This window comes from Mobula birostris, chromosome 7 (assembly GCF_030028105.1).
Source record: "Mobula birostris isolate sMobBir1 chromosome 7, sMobBir1.hap1, whole genome shotgun sequence".
Taxonomy (NCBI): domain Eukaryota; kingdom Metazoa; phylum Chordata; class Chondrichthyes; order Myliobatiformes; family Myliobatidae; genus Mobula; species Mobula birostris.
In genome coordinates this window covers 15,979,691-16,003,575 of record NC_092376.1, presented here as the reverse complement: position 1 = coordinate 16,003,575, position 23,885 = coordinate 15,979,691, and the positions used below count along the sequence as shown (strand labels likewise).

General features: G+C 43.5%; 1 protein-coding gene across 3 annotated transcripts in view; it reads right to left on the bottom strand.

The window, feature by feature from the left end:
- Positions 1-4,598: 4,598 nt before the first annotated feature.
- LOC140200022 (uncharacterized) overlaps positions 4,599-23,885 on the bottom strand; it is an 80,782-nt gene continuing 61,495 nt past the window's right edge. For all 3 annotated transcript variants that reach the window (XM_072262653.1, XM_072262655.1, XM_072262654.1), the window contains 4 exons: positions 21,225-21,299; positions 20,133-20,234; positions 17,072-17,125; positions 4,599-5,827 (listed from right to left, as the gene is read on the bottom strand). In XM_072262653.1, coding sequence (XP_072118754.1) covers positions 17,085-17,125; positions 20,133-20,234; positions 21,225-21,299 — 218 coding nt within the window. In that variant the 3' untranslated portion in view covers positions 4,599-5,827; positions 17,072-17,084. The remainder of the gene's footprint in view (positions 5,828-17,071; positions 17,126-20,132; positions 20,235-21,224; positions 21,300-23,885) is intronic.

The window sequence follows — 23,885 nt, the reverse complement described above, 5'->3', positions numbered from 1 at the left end:
CTTAATCTTGGCATCAGTTACTGTATTCTGGGAAACATCTGTCTCAATTATCTAAATCCTTCACAGAAATTTATAGCCTTACTAAAACCTGTCATGCCATGTTGCATCTACTTTGCCTAAGCATGCCCAACCATGCCTGGACACGTTAGAAAACTTTCCAGCTTACTTTGTGGGCAACATTTTAATTGACTTGAATTGTGAATTGAAATAACAAATATAGGCCATTTAAACGATAGGGAAATTTCAGTGATTTTCAGGATCAGCAGCCCAAAATCCATTAAGGTACATCCTAAAGATTTCAGGGAGCCAAATCTTTGTTGTCCAGTGTTATGGTATTTCTGGTCACAGTCTCTATTGGAGGCGTGGGTTTTTATTTTGAGTGGCACAGTAGCATTGCAGTTAGTGTGACACTGTTACAGCACCAGCACCCGCGTTCCATTCTGCTGGTGTTTGCACATTCTGCTCATGACCATGTGGGTTTCTTCTAGGTGCTCCAGTTTCCTCCCATATTCCAAAGACATACAGTTCAGTTGGTTAATTAGTCACATCGTTGTAACTGGGTGGTGTGGGCTTGCTGGGCTGGAAGGACCTGTTATCTCTAAATGGGCAGACAGATAGATAGATAAATAAATATTTACACCAAGGAGCCTGAAGTTCTCAACATCTCCACCTCAATACAATTGACAGACAGAGTTGTCTATGCTGCCCTGCTTCCCCAAGTCAATGGACAGCTCTTCAGCTTTGTTGACATTGAGGGTGCAATGCATCTTGAATTCCATGAGTGTATTATCTCCAAGGAACAAGGAGCAAGAAAAAGAGTTTATCCAAATGGATGTCTTGGTGGCTCCATCATTACCTGGGGACAGATGACCTAATCTGTGCAGAGCAAAGCAGAGCTTAATGCTAGCTCATCATTAAAAATGAAAGGATTAAAGGATTTGCATATAATTGTTATTTACTCGGAGTTGCCAAACTCATTTTCTTTGAGCACAAATTATTCAGCTACCTTAGTGTTTTGAACAATTGGAGAATCGCACAAGGAGGCCACTTGGCCCATCATAACCAGCCGAATCCCACCATCCAATAGTTTGGTCCATAACCCTGCATGACTCTCTGTCTCAAATACATTTTAGATGAAGCAATGAACTTTTTTGTGGCACATTTTATTATAGGCATCCGTTAGTCTCATGAGACCATGGATCTGCGACTTGGAAGGTTTCCAGGGCGCAGGCCTGGGCAAGGTTGTATGGAAGACCAGCAGTTGCCCATGCTGCAAGTCTCTGCTCTCCACACCACCGACGTTGTCCAAGGGAAGGTCATTTGGACCCATACAGCTTGGCTCCGGTGTTGTCACAGAGCAATGTGTGGTTAAGAGTCTTGCTCAAGGACACTCATGCTGCCTCAGCTAAGGCTCAAACTAGCGACCTTCGAATCACTAGATGAACGCCTTAACCACTTGGCCATGCACCAACATTTACTGATTGACAATTCTCACACATCCCTATACTGTGTATAATTTCACCACACACATCAGTTATTACAATTCAAACAATTGCAGAAGGTGTGAAGCCCCTCCAGATGTTGTCAAAGTATCTACCTTTCTTTAGTAAGTTCACTGCACAAAGAATGACCCAATCACACACACACTTGAGGAAAGGTTACGATCCGTTTCGTAGAGAGGTGACAGATTGCAAGTGCCATTTGAGTCCATTATATTTTAGATGGAGAATCTGCCCCTACACTGCCACCCTCACTCACCATTCAGGGACCCAAACAGTACTTCCAGCTGAGGCGACAATACACCAGTGAGTCTGTTGGGGTTACCTGTTGTATCCACTGCAGGCTCCACTACATCAGTAAGACCAGACATAGAGTGGGGGACTGCCTTGCCAAGCACCTTCACTCCATAGCCACAAAAGGCAGGATCTCCCCGTGGCCACACGTTTCAAATTGACTTCCTATTCCCATTCCAACATGTCTGTTCATGTCCTCCTCTACTACCATAATGGATGGAGGAGCGACACCCCATATTCTGTCTCGGTAGCCCCCACCCTGACCGCATGAACATTGATTTCAATAACTTCTGGTCATTTCTCACCCCTCCCCTTCTCTCATTTTCCATTCCCTTTTCTGAATCCCCTCTCATACTTTCTGTTCTCCTCACCTCCCTCTGGTGCCCCTCTCCTTTCTTCCTTTGCCTGCTCCGTTATTTTCTCCTATCAGACTCCTTCTTCGTTAGCCCTTTTCCTCTTCCACCTATCCCCTCCCAGTTCTTTACTTCAACCCCCCCCCCGCCACACCCACCCACTTTACCTCTCACCTGGCTTCACCTGCCAAGCTCAAATTTCCGCCCCTCCCTCCATCAGTTTGGGCCCCAAATCTCCAAAAGGATGAGTTGTCATTGGAGAGAGTCTAGAGGGTTCACGAGGATGATTCCGTGAACAAAGGAGTTAACATATGAGGAGCGTTGGGCAGCTTTGGGCCTGTACTCACTGGAATTTAGAAGAATGTGGGGGAACCTCGGTGAAAGGACTAGATAGGGTGGATGTGGAGAGAATACTTCCTGTGGTGGGGGATATCCGGAGCTAGAGGGCACAGCCTCAAAACTGAGGGGCGACCTTTTAGAACAGAGGTAAGGAGGATTTTTTTTAAGCCAGAGAGTAGTGAATCTGTGGAATGCTCTGCTGCAGACTACAGTAGAAGCCAAGACCGTGGGTATATTTAAAGCGGAAGTTGATAGTTTCCTGATTATGGTCAGGGCATCAAAGGATATGGCGAGAAGGCAGTGTATAGGGTTGAGTGGGATCCAGGATCAGGCATGATGGAATGGCAGAGCAGATTCGATGGGCTGAATGGCCTAATTCTGCTTCTATGTCGTATGGTCTTACGTTATTCTGAACCTGCCCCCTTCACTTCAAGTCCTGTTAAAGGTTTTTGGCCCAGAATGTAGGCTGTTTATTCCCCTCAACAGATGCTATCTGACTTGCTGAGTTCCTCCAGCATTTTGTGTGTGTTGCTTGAGATCATCGTCTTTATGTACCACGTTGTGTGATGTAGGTGATTGTGGTCTCATGACCATGATTGCTCTTGGCAAACTCTTCTACAGAAGTGGTTTATCATTGCCTTCTTCTGAGCGTGCCTTTACAAGACGGGTGACCCCAGCCATTATTAATAGTCCAGAGATTGTCTGCCATCAGTGGTCGCATAACCAGGAATTGTGATGTGCACTAGCTGCTCATACAACCATCCACTGCCTGTTCCCATGGCTTCACGTGAGCCTGATTGGAGGAGTTAGGCAGGTGCTACACCTAGCCCAAGGGTGACCTGCAGGTTAGCAGATTGGGGGAAGCACCTTACACCTCCTTTGGTAGAGACGTGTCTCCACATCACCACTTGCTTGAGAAGAGGATGAAATTCTTCTGTTGCTACTTCTGAAAATTAAGCAGTGACATTGTGGAAAGAAAGAGTGGGCACATGGCATGGATACATTAGACTTTATTATGATTCTGTGAAGTTAAATATACTACCAATACTTTTTGAGAGTTACTGAAAGAACAGAGCCTTGAGTACAGTTCTATCAGAACTCCCTACAATGCATTTCACCCAAAATTCAGCTGATCAATTGAAGAATTGAGGACCACAGGGAACATCTGCAGAGGAGAAGTTGAGGTCTAGTGCAGATTGGCCAAGATCATATAGCAAGGGAAGGAAGGTTGATGGGACTAAATGCTTTACTGGTTCTCCATTTTTCTTCTAACTCTTTATTTGCCCTCTGAAGTTGCCAAGGCAATTGCTCAACTCAGAAGAGGCAACAGCATCCAGGTTGTTTTAAAAGAAGAGAAAATAAGAAACCATGTTCACCTGCAGTTCACTTGGCAATGTACAAAGTCAGAATTTAGAAACGAAACAAGGGCATTCGAAGCTAAAAACATTCAGCATGTGGCCTTTGACCCTCACCAATATTTATTTAATTATCCCTTATGTATTTATTTATTTAGATGCCATGCAGAATTGGCCCTTTGAGCCCAGAAACTCCCAATTTAACCCTAGCCTAGTAACAGGACAATTTACAATGACCAAAGCCAGAACCCCACCAAACAATACAGTGCAAGACCCCACAGAAATGTTGCCAGACGGAGCACTGCTTGACAGACGGAAATGTTGCACTCTCCACAGAGCGCGAGCGGGAGTTTGTAGGACGGGAGACAATATGGTGAAGTGGGGTTTAAAGACCAGCGAATCCTGTGAGTGTGGTGAAAGGGTGCGGAACATTGAACACGTTCTGCGCAACTGCCCACTCTCACCTGGTTTAGCTGACACTGACCTGCTCAACGTCAACCAAACAACACTAGAGTGGCTGGCTGGTGTGACAAGCTATGAAATGAAACCTACCAACTTTGGACTGTGGTAGGAAACTAGAACACCCGGAGGAAACCCACGCAGTCATGGGTAGAATGTACAATTCTCTTACAGACAGTGGCAGGAATTGAACCTGGGTCACTGGTACTGTAAGGTATTGTGCTAACCACTATGCTACACTTTTTAAGGTGTACCATGGAACGCCTCCTATTCGGACACATGACAGCTTGGCGTGGCAATTGAATCAGAATCAGGTTTATTATCACTTACATCTGTTGTGAAATTTGTCGTTTGGTGACAGCAGTACATACAGCGAAGTACAGAAATAATTATTGTAAGTTAGAAAAGAAATGCAGAAAATAATTACTGCAAAAAGTGAGGTGGTCCATTCAGAGGAGAAGCTGCTTGTAAAACGTGGAACGTGTGTCTTCAGGCTCCTGTAAACCTCTCCCTGATGGTAGAGATGAGAAGTGGACATGTCCTTGATGGTGGGCTCCTAATGATGGATGCTGCCACTGATGGAGCTGGCTGAGTTTAAAACCCTCTGAAACTCTTCTTTTTCAATCCTGTGCATTCGCATCCCCATACCAGAAACTACAGAGTTATAAACAGAGCTCAATGCATCACAAAAACCAGCCTCCTCTCCGTGGATTTTGTCTATACTTCTCACTGCCTTGGTATAGCAGCTAATATAATCAAAGACCCCATCCACCCAGATATTCTCTCTCTTCACTTCTGCCATCAGGCAGAAGATACAAACGCCTGAAGCATGTTTTTTCAGGCTCAAGGACAGCTTCTATTCCCATTGTTTAAAAACTATTGAATACAGAATACTATTGAAAGAATCCATCTTATCATACTAGATCTCTAGTACAATAAGAAAGATTCCTGACATCACAATCTGCCTTGCATCTTATTGTCTGCGGGCAATACTCACTCCGTCACATGCACATGTGCAATGAAAAACTTACTTGCAGCATCACATAGACAATAATCACAAAAATATATACACAGCTTTTACAAGGTAGGGCACAATTAGAACAAAAGGAAAACTCTGCAGTCTATTATTTTGCATTTGTTACGGCTTTTCCCTTATTACTGTACCTTGATGTATTGATACAGTGAAATGATCTGTATCGATGACATGCTGAACAAAGTTTTTTTGCTGTATGTGTGACAATAATAAACAAATTGACAAATTTCAAACCATATCAATTTAATTGCCACATGATAAGAACACCGTCAGTGAAGACGAGGAATTTCAGTAGTATTTTATTTGAAGAGTTACGAGCAGTCCAGAAGTGGTACTCTAATTCAATTGATCATATTCAACACCAGTGTAATTAAGTTTAAGGTGGATGTTATTCTCACCAATTATAAAAGTCCATAAATAAATATTGCAATGGTCTTCTCGCACCTTCAGACATGGATGCTCACTGCCTCACTGACCCAGTTATGTCCTGTAAACCTGGAAATAATGCAAACAATAATTCACACAACACAAAGCTGCCCACACTGTGGGACACTGAACTGCGCAATATTATAAAGTCTGACAGTAAAGTGGTCTGGATTTCAAATACTTGTGATATAATTTCATTAAGTCAACAATGTGAGGGGTCCAGGAGAGATTTTAAAGTAGGATACAATGAAGACTTGGAAGTGCATCAAAGGTTACGGGCAGAAGGCTGAGAATGGGGTTGAGAAAGATGACAGTCAGCAGTGATAGAATGGTGGAGCATACTTGAGGGGCCAAATGGCCTTATTCTGCTTCTACTGTCTTATGGTTACATTGTTTTTGTCCATCTCTGATCATCACCCAGATATCTTAACAAGGACCACCTTCTCTTTTACTGTGCACAAACTACCATCACGATACCATCAGTCTTATTATAATGCAAAAGACCATTTGGCCCTTCAGGGCTTTACCAATCCCTAGTAGAGCAATCACGTTGGTTCTATTCTCCCACTGCAGATTGTCCCAAGGTTGCAAATGCCCGATTTGCAGACATCCTACAAACATAAAACAGTACAGCACAGTACAGGCCCTTCAGCCCACAATATTGTGCCGACATTTTAACCCATTCCAAGAACAATCTAACCCTTCCCTTCCACATAGCCTCCTGATTTCTTTTCATCCATGTGCCTAAGAGTTTCTTACATATCCTTAATGTAACTGCCTTTACCACCATTCCAGGCACATATCATTTTCTGTGTAAAAAAAACCTGCCCCTGACATCCCCCATACACTTACCTCTAATCATCTTAAAAGTTAGTCCTCCCATATTGGCCATTACCACCCAGGGAGAAAACTCTGGCTGTCCACTCTATCAATGCCTCTTAACATCTTATACAGCTCTACCAAGTCACATGATATCCTCCTCCACTCCAAAGAGAAAAGCTCTACCCCAATCTTCCCTCACAGTCATGTCCTCTTCTGGTTTCAGATGGCACTGGTGAAGCCCAGTGACTACTTACTGGTGGCAAAACACAAAACAATGATAACTACTAAACACCTTATTAATAACATTTGACTAATAGTGATCACCGCTAACAATGGAGAGGCATGCAGAAGCTAGTTGAGCGGAGGTGGAGGTGAAGGCGAGGCATGGAAGAGGCAAGCAGAGGTGGGAACGAGGAAGGGTCTGACTTCTGATCGATTTAAGCACCGGGCCGAATTGGAAAGATCGGGTATGTGCTGAACTGTAGTGACAGGGTCCACACCCCAGGGCTGTCCAAGAGCGAGGAATGACCCAATGTTTGGATGATATAAGCACTGGGATAGATTGTAAAGGCCAGGGTGTCAAGACCAGAGGCGAGGGATGGGCAGGTTCTGCTCACTGCTCTACTCTAAACTGAGGCTGAAGTGAAGCCTGGCTTTGCGGCTGTGCTCCCTGTGATGTTTACTCGGCTCTGCGCTGAACTGAGACTGAGGCTGTGGCCTGCTCCATCTGCAGTGATGCCTGGCCTCGTGGTTTCGTAAAACCTCAGTTTTGAATGCTATTTGCTTACTCCAAATGATTGCATGATTTGTTTTCTCTCTGCGCATTGGGTGTTGGCAGGCTTTTTTTTAATGGGTTCCTCTGGGGTTTCTTTGTTTTGTGGCTGCCTGTAAGGAGACAAATCTCAAGGTTGTATAATGTATACATACTTTGATAATAAATGTACTTTGAACTTTGAACTCCAATCCAGGCAGCACCCTGGTTAATCTCCCCTGCAGCGTTTGAAGGTTCCACATATGAATGAGCTGCCACACTGAAATTCAAGCGTCCAATGTACATTCCGACTAGTTCCATCTCTCCCTCCACTTTTGTGATTGTTCTTTATCACCAGTCTTGAGATGCCACTCATTACAATTGGTTCATCCTACTTACGAACAAGAGAAAAATCAGCAGACGCTGGAAATCCAAGCAACACACACAAAATGCTGGAGGAACTCAGCAGGGCAGGCAGCATCTATTGAAAAGAGTACAGTCGACATTTCGGGCTGAGACCCTTCATCAGGACTAGAAAAAAAAAAGATGAGGAGTCAAAGTGGGGGGTGGGATGGGAGGAAGAATCACAAGGTGATAGGTGAAACTGGGAGGAGGGGAGGGTGGGGTGAAGTAAAGAGCTGGGAAGTTGATTGGTGAAAGAGATTCAGGGCTGGAGAAGGGGGAATCTGATAGGAGACAGAAGGCCATGGAAGAAAGAAGAGAGGAGGAGCACCAGAGGGAGGTGTAGGGAAATAAGAATGGGGAATGGTGAACGAGATGGGGGGACATTACCAGAGGTTTGAGAAATCGAAGTTCATGCCATCAAGCTGGAGGCTACCTAGACGGAATATAAGGTGTTGCTCCTCCAACCTGAATGTTGCCTCATCGTAACAGTAGAGGAGGCCATGGACTGACATGTTGGAATGGGAATGGGAAGTGGAATTACAAAAGTTGACCACTGGGAGATGGAGTAGGTTCATCCTTCTCTTCTGTGGCCTAAAGATGAGGGCCATGTGCACGATGAACTCAGATCCACTGTCTACTGCTGAACTACTGACCTGAATGTATTCAACTACACAACAGGAAGCTGTGCTGAAGCACCCATACCTGTTAGCTGGTCCTCAGTTAGTACAAGAGAGCCAACATCATATAACATGTCACATAATGAATGAATTATGACAACATCACCAACTTTTGTATCATCAGCAAACTTACTAACCCTTCTACTTCCTCATCCAGGTCATTTATAAAACTCACAAAGAGGAAGGGTCCCGGAACAGATCCCTATGGAACACCACTGGTCACCGTCTATGAACTATCCACAACCACACTTTGCCTTCTGGATCCACAAAGCAAAGTCTCCTTGGATCTCATGCCTCATTACTTTCTGAAGGAGCCTTGCATGGGGAACCTTATCAAATGCCTTACTGAAATCCATATACACTACATCTACTGCTCTACCTTCACCAATGTGTTTGTTACATCCTCAAAGAATTCAATCAGGCTCATAAGGCACGACTTGCATGCTGATGATCCCTAATCAGATTATGTCTCTCCAAATGCTCATAAATCCTGCTTCTCAGGATCTTCTCCAACAGCTTGCCCACCACTTAATAGGAGAAGACAGGAGGGGAAGGGATGGAGCCAAGAGCTGGGCAGGTGATTGACAAAAGGGATATGAGAGGATCATGGGACAGGAGGCCCAGGGAGAAGGAAAAGGGGGAGGGGTGGAAAACCCAGAGGATGGGCAAGGGGTATAGTCAGGGGGAGAAAAAGGAGAGTGAGAGAAAGAATGTGTGTATATAAATAACGGTTGGGGTACGAGGGGGAGGTGGGGCATTAGCGGAAGTTAGAGAAGTCATTGCTCATGTCATCAGGTTGGAGGCTACCCAGACGGAATATGTGTTGTTCCTCCAACCTGAGTATGGCTTCATCTTTACAGTAGAGGAGGCCGTGGATAGACATGTCAGAATAGGAATGGGATGTGGAATTAAAATGTGTGGCCACTGGGAGATCCTGCTTTCTCTGGCGGACAGAGCGTAGGTGTTCAGCAAAACGATCTCCCAGTCTGCATCAGGTCTCGCCAATATATAAAAGGCCACATCGGGAGCACCGGACGCAGTATATCACCCCAGCCGACTCGCAGGTGAAGTGTCACCTCACCTGGAAGGACTGTCAAGAAATGTCGACTGTACCTCTTCCTAGAGATGCTGCCTGGCCTGCTGCGTTCACCAGCAACTTTGATGTGTGTTGCTTGAATTTCCAGTGTCTGCAGAATTCCTCAATTCCTTTATTGAAATCATTTACATTTAACATGAAAGGAAGTGGTCCCAACGCTAACCTCTGTGGCACACCAGTCACTGGCAGCCAACCAGAAAATGCTCCGTTTATTCCCAGTGTTTGCCTCCTATCTGGCAGCCAATCTTTGATCCATGCTGCTATCTCTAGACATACTGCTGGTGTCTTCCACAGTGAAGATGGACGCAAAATACTTAGTAGGTTTTTCTGCCATTTCCTTGCTCCCCCATTACTAGATAGATAGACACTTTATTGATCCCAACGGAAATTACCGGGTCACAGTAGCAATATGAATGCACAGATACTCTGCCTAAGCTTGTTCTCCAGCTCTCTCCTATATTCCTCTTCAGCCACTTTGATCTTCTCCTTTAGCTCCCTCTGCACATTTCAATTCCTCCCTGTCTCCTGCCTTTTTTTAAGGCATCCATTGGTCTTGTGAGACCATGGATCTGCGCCTGGAAAGTCTTCACTCTCCAGGGCGCAGGCCTGGGCAAGGTTGTATGGAAGACCGGCAGTTGCCCATGTTGCAAGTCTCCCCTCTCCACGACACTGATGTTGTCCAAGGGAAGAGCAAGGGCCGATACAGCTTGTATGATGCCTATTTTTATCCTTTGCAGGATGCCTATTATTATTATTATTATTATTAAATAAATCTGACTGAATCTTCCATATTCACTGCTTATGACATGGTTCCCTCCACATTAGGGTGAAAACCATCGCTTCAGTCCATATTTTCTTTTCACGGTAAAAGACCCTTCTGGCTCTTTTCACTTTATGCCTATGACGATTTGACTAAAGTACAGTTCCAACACCATACACAAGTTTGCTGATGACACCACTATTGTGGGCGGTATTAAAGATGATGATGAGTCAGCACTCAGGAGGGAGATTGAAAATTTGGCTGAGTGGTGTCATAACAAAACCTCTCATTCAATATCAACAAGACCAAAGAACTGATTGTTGACTTCGGGAAAGGGAAACCGGAGGTGTATGAGCCAGTAACCATTGGATGACCTGAGGTGGAGAGGGTCAGTAACTTTAAATTCCTGGGTGGCACCATCTCAGAAGACCTGTCCTGGACCCATCATATAAATATCACAATGAAGAAAGTACAACAGTGCTCTACTTCCTTAGGAGTCTGTGGAAGTTCAGCATGTCATCAAAATCTTTGACAAACTTCTATAGATGTGAGGAGAAAAGTGTATTGACTGGCTGCATTACAGCCTGTTATACCTTTAAGTGGAAAATCCTACAAATGGTAATGGATTCAGCCTGGTACATCACAGGTAAAGTCCTCCCAGCTATTCAGCACTTGACATGAAACATTGTGATAGAAAAGCAGCATCCATCATCGAAGATCCTCACCACCCTGACCATGCTCTTTTCTTGCTGCTGCCTTCAGTGAGAAGGTACAAGAGCCTCAGGACCCACATCACCAGGTTCAGGAACAGTTACTACCCCTCAAACATCAGGCTCCTGAACAAAAGGAGATAACTGCATTCATTCTATTTCTGGTGTTCCCACAACCGATGGTCTCACTTTAAGGACTCTCTATCTTGTTTCTTCCTGCTCTCATTATTCTTTGCTACTTATTTATATTTGATTTGCACAGTTTGTTGTGCATTGATCATGTTTACAGTTACTGTCCTATAGATTTCCTATGTCCACAGGAAAAAGAATCTCAGGGTTGAATGTGGTGACATGTATGTACCTTGATAATAAAATTTACTTTGAACTTGAATTTTGGCCCACCGAATCACACCCCCCCCCAGCTCAATTGCTCGCATGTGACCGATTAAGCTACTAATCCGTGTGTGTTTGGAAAGAGGAAACCCACGCAGTCACAGGAAGAAACTACAAACTCCTTACAGACGGTAGTGGGAATTGAACCAAGGTCACTGGTGCTGTAATACCGTTATGCTAACTGCTGCACTGCAGTGCTCCCCTATTGTGACCATCAGCCTCCATAACCCTATCATCTGAATTCTTCTTCCCATTCTGACTTGGTATTCCTCGCTCTCTGAATGAAGCATAAACTCGAGAAATGGCTCCCTGCTGTCAAACTAGATCAGTCGTTGCTTTACCTAATCTCAGCAAGTTCAGACAATGGGTTTACTTTTCCTGTTTTCACCTTTTGTCCTTCTCCCCACTTCTCATTCAATTTCAATCCTCCACTCTACCACACACCCTTGTGTTCACTTTGTTCCCAGTTACGCCTGTCATCTGTTAATTGCAACTCCCACCTTAAGAATGGCAGCTTGCTTCGATCTTCATATTGTACTATCATTTCAAAGTTCAGAGTAAATTTATTATTGCGGTACAGATATGTCACCATACAACCCTGAGATAGATATTCTTGTGGGCATAGTCAATAAATCCATAACAGAATCAATTAAACACCACACCAACTTGGGTGTTCAACTAATGTGCAAAATACAACAAATTATGCAAATACAGAAATAAAGGATGGATGGATAGATAGATAAATAAATAAAAAAATAAGCAAGCAAGCAAGGACTAAATATCCAGAACGTGAGATGAAGAGTCCTTGAAAGTGAGTCAAAGGTTGTGGGAACACTTCAATAATGGGGCAAGTGAAGTTATCCCCTTTGGTTCTACAGCCTGATAGTTGAGAGGATATGCATTTCAGCTTCCAATTAAAATCTGACTACCACAGTAAGCCAAAACACATATGAGCAAATTAGGCTATTTGGCCAATCAGATCTGCTCTACCATTCAACCATGGCAGACTTGGCATGACAAGGTAGTGTACTGGTTAGTACAGTGCTTTATAGAGCAGGCGACCCAGTTTCAATTCCCGTATGTTCTCCCTGTGACCATGTGGTTTCCTCCGGGTGCTCCAATTTCCTCCCACAGTCCAAAGATGTAATCGGGCGGATTATTATTTAGATAGGGAGAAAATTCAAAAATCGTAAGTGCAAAGGGACTTGGGAGTCCTCGTGTAGGATACCCTAAAGGTTAACCACCAAGTTGGATTGGCGGTAAGGAAGGCGAATGCTATGTTGGCATTCATTTCAAGAAGAATAGTGTATAAGAGTAAGGAGGTGTTGATGAGACTCTATGGGGCATTAGTGAGACCTCATTTGGAATACTGTGTGCAGTTTTGGGCCCCCTATCCTAGAAAGGATATACTGATGTTGGAGAGAGTTCAGAGAAGATTTACGAGGATGATTCCTGGAATGCAGGGGCTAACATATGAGGAGTGTCTGTCGGCTCTTGGATTGTATTCATTAGAGTATAGAAGAATGAGAGGGGATCTCATAGAAACGTTTCGAATGTTGAAAGGGCTGGACAGAGTAGATGTGGAAAGGTTGTTTCCCTTGGTGGGTGAGTCCAGGACAAGAGGCCATAGTCTTAGAATTAGAGGGTACACAGTTAAAACAGAGATGAGGAGAAATTTTTTTAGCCAGACGGTCGTGGATTTGTGGAATTCGTTGCCACATATGGCTGTGGAGGCCCGATCATTGAGGGTGTTTAAGGAGGAGATTGACAGGTATCTAATTAGTCAGGATATCAAGGGATATGGGGAAAAAGCCGGAAATTGGAACTAGATGGGTGAATAGTTTAGCTCATGGGGGAGCTGCGGAGCAGACTCGATGGGCCGAATGGCCTACTTCTGCTCCTTTGTCTTGTGATCTTGTGATCTTGGTTGGTAGGTTAATTAGTCATTGTAACTTGTCCTGTGATTAGGCTCAGATTAAATTAGGGGATTGCTGGGTAGCATAGCTCAAAGGGCCTATTCTGCACTGCATCTCAATAAATAAATAAATACATATTCCTTCAGAAAATCATTCTGCTGCCTTCTCACCGTGACCTTTGATGGTTTACTAAAGGAAGAATCCATCAATCTCTGCTTTAAATATAGCTAATGAAGTGACTTCCACAGCCATCTGTGGCAATAAATTCCACTGATACACCATACTGTGGCTAAAGAAATTCCTCCTTATCTGTGTTCTAAAGGTTGTTCTTCCATTCTGAATAAACAGCTGAAATGTTGACCATCCATTTCTCTCCAGTGGTGCTGCCTGACCCAGAGTTTCTCTAGAATTTTGTCAGCTGAACTTTCTTGATGCATTGTATACGTTTGAGAGATAGTTAGCGGCACTGCCTACCCAGTTAATACACATTCTACCTGGAACTTTTTTCAGCTCTTGAAAATGCTCAACGACCTAAAATATTAGCATTGTTTTTGTTCTGTAGAACCTGTCTGAGCAACTAATCACTTCCATCCCTTTCATTTATTCATGCCTCCCGACCCAATTTCAGATAGACAATTAGACATAGAAGCAGAATTAGATCATTCACCCATCCACCATTCATCATGGCTGATTTTGTGTGTCAATGCAAGGAGCATTCGTAATAAGGTGGATGAATTGAAAGTGCAGATTGTTATTAATGATTATGATATAGTTGGGATCACAGAGACATGGCTCCAGGGTGACCAGGGATGGGAGCTCAACATTCAGGGATATTCAATATTCAGGAGGGATAGACATAAAGGAAGGGGAGGTGGGGTGGCGTTGCTGGTTAAAGAAGAGATTAACACAATAGAAAGGAAGGACATAAGCCGGGAAGATGTGGAATCGATATGGGTAGAGCTGCGTAACACTAAGGGGCAGAAGACGCTGGTGGGAGTTGTGTACAGGCTACCTAACAGTAGTAGTGAGGTCGGAGATGGTATTAAACAGGAAATTAGAAATGTGTGCAATAAAGGAACAGCAGTTATAATGGGTGACTTCAATCTACATGTAGATTGGGTGAACCAAATTGGTAAAGGTGCTGAGGAAGAGGATTTCTTGGAATGTATGCGGGATGGTTTTTTGAACCAACATGTCGAGGAACCGACTAGAGAGCAGGCTATTCTGGACTGGGTTTTGAGCAATGAGGAAGGGTTAATTAGCAATCTTGTCGTGAGAGGCCCCTTGGGTAAGAGTGACCATAATATGGTGGAATTCTTCATTAAGATGGATAGTGACATAGTTAATTCAGAAACAAAGGTTCTGAACTTAAAGAGGGGTAACTTTGAAGGTATGAGACGTGAATTAGCTAAGATATACTGGCAAATGACACTTAAAGGATTGACGGTGGATAGGCAATGGCAAGCATTTAAAGGTTGCATGGATGAACTGCAACAAATGTTCATCCCAGTTTGGCAAAAGAATAAATCAAGGAAGGTAGTGCACCCGTGGCTGACAAGAGAAATTAGGGATAGTATCAATTCCAAAGAAGAAGCATACAAATTAGCCAGAGAAAGTGGCTCACCTGAGGACTGGGAGAAATTCAGAGTTCGGCAGAGGAGGACAAAAGGCTTAATTAGGAAGGGGAAAAAAGATTATGAGAGAAAACTGGCAGGCAACATAAAAACGGACTGTAAAAGCTTTTATAGATATGTAAAAAGGAAAAGACTGGTAAAGACAAATGTAGGTCCCCTGCAGACAGAAACAGGTGAATTGATTATGGGGAGCAAGGACATAGCAGACCAATTGAATAATTACTTTGGTTCTGCCTTCACTAAGGAGGACATAAATAATCTTCCAGAAATAGTAGGGGACAGAGGGTCCAGTGAGATGGAGGAACTGAGCGAAATACATGTTAGTAGGAAAGTGGTGTTAGGTAAATTGAAGGGATTGAAGGCAGATAAATCCCCAGGGCCAGATGGTCTGCATCCCAGGGTGCTTAAGGAAGTAGCCCAAGAAATAGTGGATGCATTAGTGATAATTTTTCAAAACTCGTTAGATTCTGGACTAGTTCCTGAGGATTGGAGGGTGGCTAATGTAACTCCACTTTTTAAAAAAGGAGGGAGAGAGAAACCGGGGAATTATAGACCGGTTAGCCTAATGTCGGTGGTGGGGAAACTGCTGGAGTCAGTTATCAAGGATGTGATAACAGCACATTTGGAAAGCGGTGAAATGATCAGACAAAGTCAGCATGGATTTGTGAAAGGAAAATCATGTCTGACGAATCTCATAGAATTTTTTGAGGATGTAACTAGTAGAGTGGATAGGGGAGAACCAGTGGATGTGGTATATTTGGATTTTCAGAAGGCTTTTGACAAAGTCCCACACAGGAGATTAGTGTGCAAACTTAAAGCACACGTTATTGGGGGTAAGGTATTGGTGTGGGTGGAGAGTTGGTTAGCAGACAGGAAGCAAAGAGTGGGAATAAACGGGACCTTTTCAGAATGGCAGGCGGTGACTAGTGGGGTACCGCAAGGCTCAGTGCTGGGACCCCAGTTGTTTACAATATATATTAATGACTTGGATGAGGGAATTAAATGCAGCATCTCCAGGTTTGCGGATGACACGAAGCTGGGTGGCAGTGTTAGCTGTGAGGAGGATGCTAAGAGGATGCAGGGTGACTTGGATAGGTTGGGTGAGTGGGCAAATTCATGGCAGATGCAATTTAATGTGGATAAATGTGAAGTTATCCACTTTGGTGGCAAAAATAGGAAAACAGATTATTATCTGAATGGTGGCCGATTAGGAAAAGGGGAGGTGCAACGAGACCTGGGTGTCATTACCAGTCATTGAAAGTGGGCATGCAGGTACAGCAGGCGGTGAAAAAGGCGAATGGTATGCTGGCATTTATAGCAAGAGGATTTGAGTACAGGAGCAGGGAGGTACTACTGCAGTTGTACAAGGCCTTGGTGAGACCACACCTGGAGTATTGTGTGCAGTTTTGGTCCCCTAATCTGAGGAAAGACATCCTTGCCATAGAGGGAGTACAGAGAAGGTTCACCAGATTGATTCCTGGGATGGCAGGACTTTCATATGAAGAAAGACTGGATGAACTGGGCTTGTACTCGTTGGAATTTAGAAGATTGAGGGGGGATCTGATTGAAACGTATAAGATCCTAAAGGGATTGGACAGGCTAGATGCAGGAAGATTGTTCCTGATGTTGGGGAAGTCCAGAACGAGGGGTCACAGTTTGGGGATAGAGGGGAAGCCTTTTAGGACCGAGATTAGGAAAAACTTCTTCACACAGGGAGTGGTGAATCTGTGGAATTCTCTGCCACAGGAAACAGTTGAGGCCAGTTCATTGGCTATATTTAAGAGGGAGTTAGATATGGCCCTTGTGGCTACGGGGGTCAGGGGGTATGGAGGGAAGGCTGGGGCGGTGTTCTGAGTTGGATGATCAGCCATGATCATAATAAATGGCGGTACAGGCTCGAAGGGCTGAATGGCCTACTCCTGCACCTATTTTCTATGTTTCTATGATTCATTTCCCTGTCAACCCCATTCTCCTGCCTAACCTTTGATGGCCATACTAATCAAGAACCTATTAACCTCTGCTTTAAATATACCCAGTGACTTGGGCTCCATAACTGTCTATGGCTAGCGAGAGAAATTCCTCTTCAGCTGTGCTCCAAAGCATAGCCCCTGGTGGAGGAATGCCATTACACCTGCAACGCCATACATACCCCGAGCATCTTCTCACTCGTCCTGCTGAGAATTATACAGATCATTCAGCATTTCTGGTGACACAAAAAGAAAATGATTAATGTAAGCCAGTAAGTTTCTCGTCTCTGGGTCATTTGGTTACATAAGAGGTTTTCTTCTGTAACGCCCCCCCCCTCCATGTTCTATCTCACGTTGTCTCACTCACCTCCTGTATAACATTCTTGATCGACTCCACAGGGGCAGATCACAGCTTCACTTGGTTGTGTAACACTCATTCTGAAGCTTTAGTCACCGAAGTAACAGGGCACAGTGGCAAAGCCAGTGCTAAAGGGCCTGGGTTCCTGTGCTAGATGCTCTATCACTATGATATCACCAGCTGAAGGGTAGTTCCTGTTCTGTACTGACCTACGTCCTATAATCTCATTGTGAGAAATGTGAAACTCATTCTCTATTTAAATTTTTCCACCGTCAGCCACCAATACTCAGAAAACTAAATTCCCATGTTATTCCTTCCCATTTTTATTTTCTCCTTTAAAACACTAATTCTAACAACTTTCTACAGGAGTACCTCCAAGAGTGTCCTGTCGGGCTATATCTTTGTGGGGTATGGAAGCTGCAAGGTATCCCTTAAGAGAATACTAAAAACTGCCGAGAGGATATCCAGGGTCTCCCTTCCCCCTATTTGTGACATTTCCTGACAGTGTTATATATGAAAGGCCAGAAGCATTGTTGAGGATCCCTACCACCCATCCCACAATCTCTTTGACCCACTACTGTCAGGAAGAAGGTACAGGAGCATCAGGACTAGGATTGTCAGACTGGGTAACAGCTTCTTCCCTTAAGACTGTGAGACTAATGAATACCCTACTACCACAGAGATCTCATCACTCAGACAGTGAGCTGTTTACTGGATTGTTTATGATTTACTGTTCACCTAAGCTGCACTCTGCATGCATTTTAAATTATATTCTATTAATTTATTTTTGGTACTATTTTGTTTTATGTGCTACGTGTGACACATGTTTTGTGGGTGTACTGTGGTCCAGAGGAACCATATGGTCAGATGACAATAAACTTGAGCTTGAACTCTGTCACCTCGCTGTTATAAGCCCGCGCTCTCCATCTTACCAGTCCAAACACCACTTGTTAATCCAACACTCACAAGCAAACATTCAATGGGATACTTTGCTTAGTAACCAAGTAAAGCACGTGTTACACAAAGAAGCAGGAAGGCATGATAGGGCAGTGTGGCTGCCTCACTGATTAGTGACCAGGGTTCGAATCTGACCACAAGCTGGTGAGTAACTCGGCTCTTGTAAATCACTTCTGGTGCAGTTGTGTGGTTAATGAACTAAGTACTGGGGAGTTGATGGGCAGGCAAGAGAGAATAGATGCCAGGGAAACAAATGGGGACATAGGATTAATCTGAGAGCTAGCATAGGCTCGACGGGCAGAAGGAACTTCTTTGTCATGAGGAAAGCATACGAAAAATATAAATCGAAATCAGAATTAGGTTTATTATCACTGACATATGCTGTGAAATTTGGTGTTTTTGTGGCAGCGGTACATTGCAGGACATAAATTTATATAACTGACAATAGCTGAATAAATGAATAAGTACAAAAATTAAATCGAAAGATAAATACATACTGCTAAATAAAAAGAAGTGAGGTAGTGTTCGTGGGTTCATGGACCATTCAGAAATCTGATGGCAGAGGGGAAGAAGCTTGTCCTAAAGTGTTGATAATGTGTCTTCAGTCTCTTATACCTCTTCCTTGATGGTACAAATGAGAAAAGAGAATATTCAAATAGTAAGGGTTCTTAATAATTGATGCCACCTTCCTGAGGTACCAGTAAATGCAAGTTAAAGGATAAATTTGTGTTCAATGCAAGGCCATGACTATGGCCAGATTGCAGAACTTATTTCAAACTCATTGACAGTCAAGTGCACAATCCCCTCGGATAAATGTTCCAAGTTGAGTGTAGGAGTGCCAGCTGTGACTGATCAAGTGTTGTCTTCTTCTGCATAGCTAATTGGGACCTTCACCTATTCTGTCAATGGGGTGGGTTGGGCTACAGATGCTCTCTCTGGTGTAAAGGTGAGGGGCTGAGTGAAATGTCTGTTTGTGCCAACCCCGTCAGCCAAGTCCACTGGGAGGTCAGGTGGGCTGCATCAGAACATCAGCCAATACCTGAGTTCAGGAAGCAACACACAGAAGCAGAGGTCACAATTAAAGACACACACGCATGCAAACACGTAAATATACAAACACTGATGTGCGCAAACACGTGGACACACTTGCAGACACAGGCCAAGCGCACATGGACACAAGAGCATCCCTTTAGAACAGAGATGAGAAACTTCATTAGCAAGAAAGTGGTGAATTTGTGGAATTTATTGTCAAAGACAGCTGTGGAGGCCAAGCCTTTGGGTATACTTAAAGCGGAGGTTGATCGATTCTTGATTAGTAAGGGTGTCAAAGGTTATGGGGAGAGGCAGGAGAAAGTAGAAGATTGAGAGGAGATTTGATAGAGGTACATAAAATTATGGGGGTACTGATATGTTAACGCAAGCAGGCATTATCCACTGAGGTTGGGTGGGGTGACAACCAGAGGTCATGGGTTAAGGGTAAAAGGTAAAATATTTAAAGAGAACATGAGGGGAAACTTCTTCTTCACTCAGAAGGTTATGAGAGTGTGGAACAAGCTTCCAGCACAAATGGTGCATGCAAGTTTGATTTTAACTTTCAAGAGAAGTTTGAATAGCAACATGGATTGTAAGGGTATGGAGGGCTATGGTTCTGGTGCAGGTCGATGGGACTAGGCAGCTTAGATGGTTTCAGCATGAAATAGATGGGCCAAGTGGCATGTTTCTGTGACTCTATGACTCTAATGAGGTTGAGAGGGATAATAAATCAGCCACTGTGGAACAGTGGAGCAGATTCCATGGTTGAACGGCCTAAGTCTGTTCCTATGTGTTATGGTCTATGGCTTTGTGGAACACACACACACACACACACACACACACACACACTGCAGTGAGCTGGAGGGTCCTTGTAAGAACAGGTCAAACAACTTCACCCATTAAACTGAAGCATATCTTCTTGAAGTGCTCTGACGTCCCGTCTAGTATGGTCATCAGGAGTTTACTGAAGAGGTCGGTCTCTGCTGGAGAGTCCTGAGCTGGAAGGATTTTAAACAAGCTAAGTGACTGTTAACAGCTCCGCAAGTGTTTGTCGATATAAAGCCATGTTAAAGATATTGCAACTCAAATATACCGTATATACATTAACAGTAATGAATGACACTAGAGCAACAAGCTCTAAACGTGCAGCCAATAGGTCACGTTGGTTGTTAACACAAACAACACATTTCACTGTATGCTTCAATATGATGAACAAACTTGAACTTTGAATCTTGAGAACTCGTGATGATCAGGCAGTGAAAAATGAAGTTTCACTGCCTTTCCAGTCCTGAAGAAGGGTCTCGCCTTGAAACATCAACTGTTTATTCCTCACCATAGATGCTGCCCAACCTGCTGAGTTCCTCCAGCATTTTGTGTGTGTTGCTTATGTTTAGGACGGCACGGTAGCGTAGTCATTAGTACAACGCTTTACAGGACAGGCGACCCGGGTTCAATTTCCGAAGCTGCCTGTAAGGACTTTGTACTTTCTCCCCGTGATGTGTGGGTTTCCTTCGGGTGCTCGGGTTTCCTCCCAGAATCCAAGGACATACTGGTTGGTGGGTTAATTAGTCAATGTAGATTGCCCATGATTAGGCTTGGATTAAATTGGGGGGTTGCCGAACAGCACAGCGCAAAGGGTCAGAAGGGCCTATTCCGTGCTGTATCCCGATAAATACATAAATAAACAATTTAAGGAATCACTGGAGTTAAAAGCACTGTAAATGACTATTCTACCTGTGTAAATTATCACTTGAAACTGAATCAAAGGAGAGTTGATGATCATGTCTGGGAGAAACGTTACTGATGAGGTCATGGGGAAATAAGGAGGGTGAGTAGGACTAATGGAATAGCTTTCCTGGGAGCCATCATCAATCTGGTGAACAGAATGGCCTCTTGTGTCATTACAAGTGTCGGAAAACCATTAATGTGTGGCCTGGTTCCTTTGCAAGTCACAGTAGTGCACAAAATGGACTGTCATTAAGGATTACCTTTAGACTTGGTCTTGTCAGGTTTGTAACCACTATTTTTGACATGTTCAAGATCAGAATCATCAAAATCACCACCTGTTGTATGAAAAGAAAAGACAAAATGATCAAAAGATTAAGTAAAGATCTATAATTCTGAGCTCCAGCTCTAAGTATTTATTTGGTTGGTACTGTTGGTGAGTCACTGCTTCCTTTAACTATAGTCGGCCTTCCCCCCTGAAACGCTCCACCATTCTGCAGCGAATTTAGCTGAAAACATGAGAGATGTCTGCATCCAGTTGTCGGGAAAAGAGCATGTGAGGCATTGGATTCTGTTCACATTCACTCCCAAAGCTAGAAGGTTTGTACAACCAGCAAGCAATACCTCAGCAAGAATTTGGTCCAAATTGTCACAAACTATTCCTGTTTTATTTTCTTCTGCCTAAGCTTTCTATCTTCTCTTAAATCCAGTAAAGAGAAAGGTTTTGAAAAACTAAAAATCTCTGAAAATACACTCAGTGGCCATTTTCTAAGGTACAACTGTTCACTAAAGCAACTATCTAATTAGAAAATCATGTAGCAGCAATTTAATGTATAAAAGCATGCAGACAAGGCCAAGAGGTTCAGTTGTTCTTCAGACCAAACATTAGAATGGAAAAGGAATGTGACTGTAGAATGTTTGTTGGTGCCAGACAGGTTGGCTTGAGTTTCTCAAAAACTGCTGATCCCTTGGGATTTTCATATTCTCTGGGGTTTACAGAGAATGGTGAGAAAAATAAAAACATTCAGTGAGCTGCAGTTCTGTGAGCGAAAACACCTTGTTAATGCGAGAGGTCAGGGGAGAATGGCCAGACTGGTTCAAGCCGACAGAAAGATGACATTAACTCAGATAACCACGTGTTACAACAGTGGTGTGCAGAAGAGTATTTCTGAATGCACAACACACCGAACATTGAAGTGGATGGGCTACAACAGCAGGAGACCATGAACATACAGAAATACTCTCAGTGACCACTTTATTAGAAACAGAACATATATAATAGTCACTGCATGTATGATAGAAATGATTGGGATTAATAATTCCAGATCAGATCTCAGCACATGTAAAGTCAAATAGACTGTTATTTGTTTCTGTGACACAACTCTAGTGCAATCCTGTGCGTTTTTTTTTATCCATCCAATGTTTTTCAGATTTGCTGCATTAATAAAAGCTGCAAGTGATTTAAAAGTATACAGAAAATTAATTAAAATTCTTGTATTTCTAATGCATGTTTTACCAAAAATTCCAGTGTTTCTCAACTATGGAGTGAGATTTTATATTGAACACACAAATCAATGCATGAGTATTTTTGTTACAGATTACATCCACAAACAGTAGGGAGATAAATGATCAGCTCATCTATTCCTGTCTCTACTGGATGTGGAATAAATGTAGCACATAGTCATAGTCACACTTTATTGATCCCGGGGGAAATTGGTTTTCATTACAGTTGCACCATAAATAATAAATAGAAATAGAAATAGTAATAGTAATATTACTATTAGTAAATAGTAATAGTCATAGAAATAATAAATAGTAATAGAATAGTTATAGAAAATAGTAATAAATAGTTAACTAGTAATATGTAAATTATGCCAGTAAATTATGAAATAAGTCTAGGACCAGCCTATCGACTCAGGGTGTCTGACCCTCCAAGGGAGGAGTTGTAAAGTTTGATGGCCACAGGCAGGAATGGCTTCCTATGACGCTCTGTGCTGCATCTCGGAGGAATGAGTCTCTGGCTGAATGTACTCCTGTGCCCACCCAGTACATTATGTAGTGGATGGGAGACATTGACTAAGCTGGCATGCAACTTACACAGCATCCTCTTTTCAGACACCACCGTGAAAGAGTCTAGTTCCATCCCCACAACATCACTGGCATTACGAATGAGTTTGTTGATTCTGTTGGTGTCTGCCACCCTCAGCCTGCTGCCCCAGCACACAACAGCAAACATGATAGCACTGGCCACAACAGACTCGTAGAACATCCTCAGCATCGTCCGGCAGATGTTAAAGGACCTCAGTCTCCTCAGGAAATAGAGATGGCTCTGACCCTTCTTGTAGACAGCCTCAGTGTTCTTTGACCAGTCCAATTTATTGTCAATTCGTATCCCCAGGTATTTGTAATCCTCCACCACGTCCACACTGACTCCCTGGTGGAAACAGGGGTCACCGATACCTTAGCTCTCCTCAGGTCTACCACCAGCTTCTTAGACTTTTTCACATTAAGCTGCAGATAATTCTGCTCACACCATGTGACAAAGTTTCCTACCGTAGCCCTGTACTCAACCTCATCTCCCTTGCTGATGCATCCAACCATGATGAGCTGAGTAACATTTTCGGTGGCCAGGAGAGATCAAGTAGAAAAAAGTTTGGCAGAAAGAATAAAAACCAGGGATGGAGCCCGTGATCTACTCCATTTCTCACCGATTAATGTGTCATGGTAGATTGAAATCAACGAGGACGAGAGTGGAACGTGAGCGGGTGTTCAGTGCCATCTCCCTGCGTTTGAGCAGTTGGTCTCTCTCTTTCCCTCTCACTCATTGCTCCCAGGGGAAGTTGCCTGTGTTTGACCTTCTCTCTCTCCCTCTCACTCGATGCTGCCCAGAGTCTTGAGTCTTGGAGAAGGTTTATCGACATGGT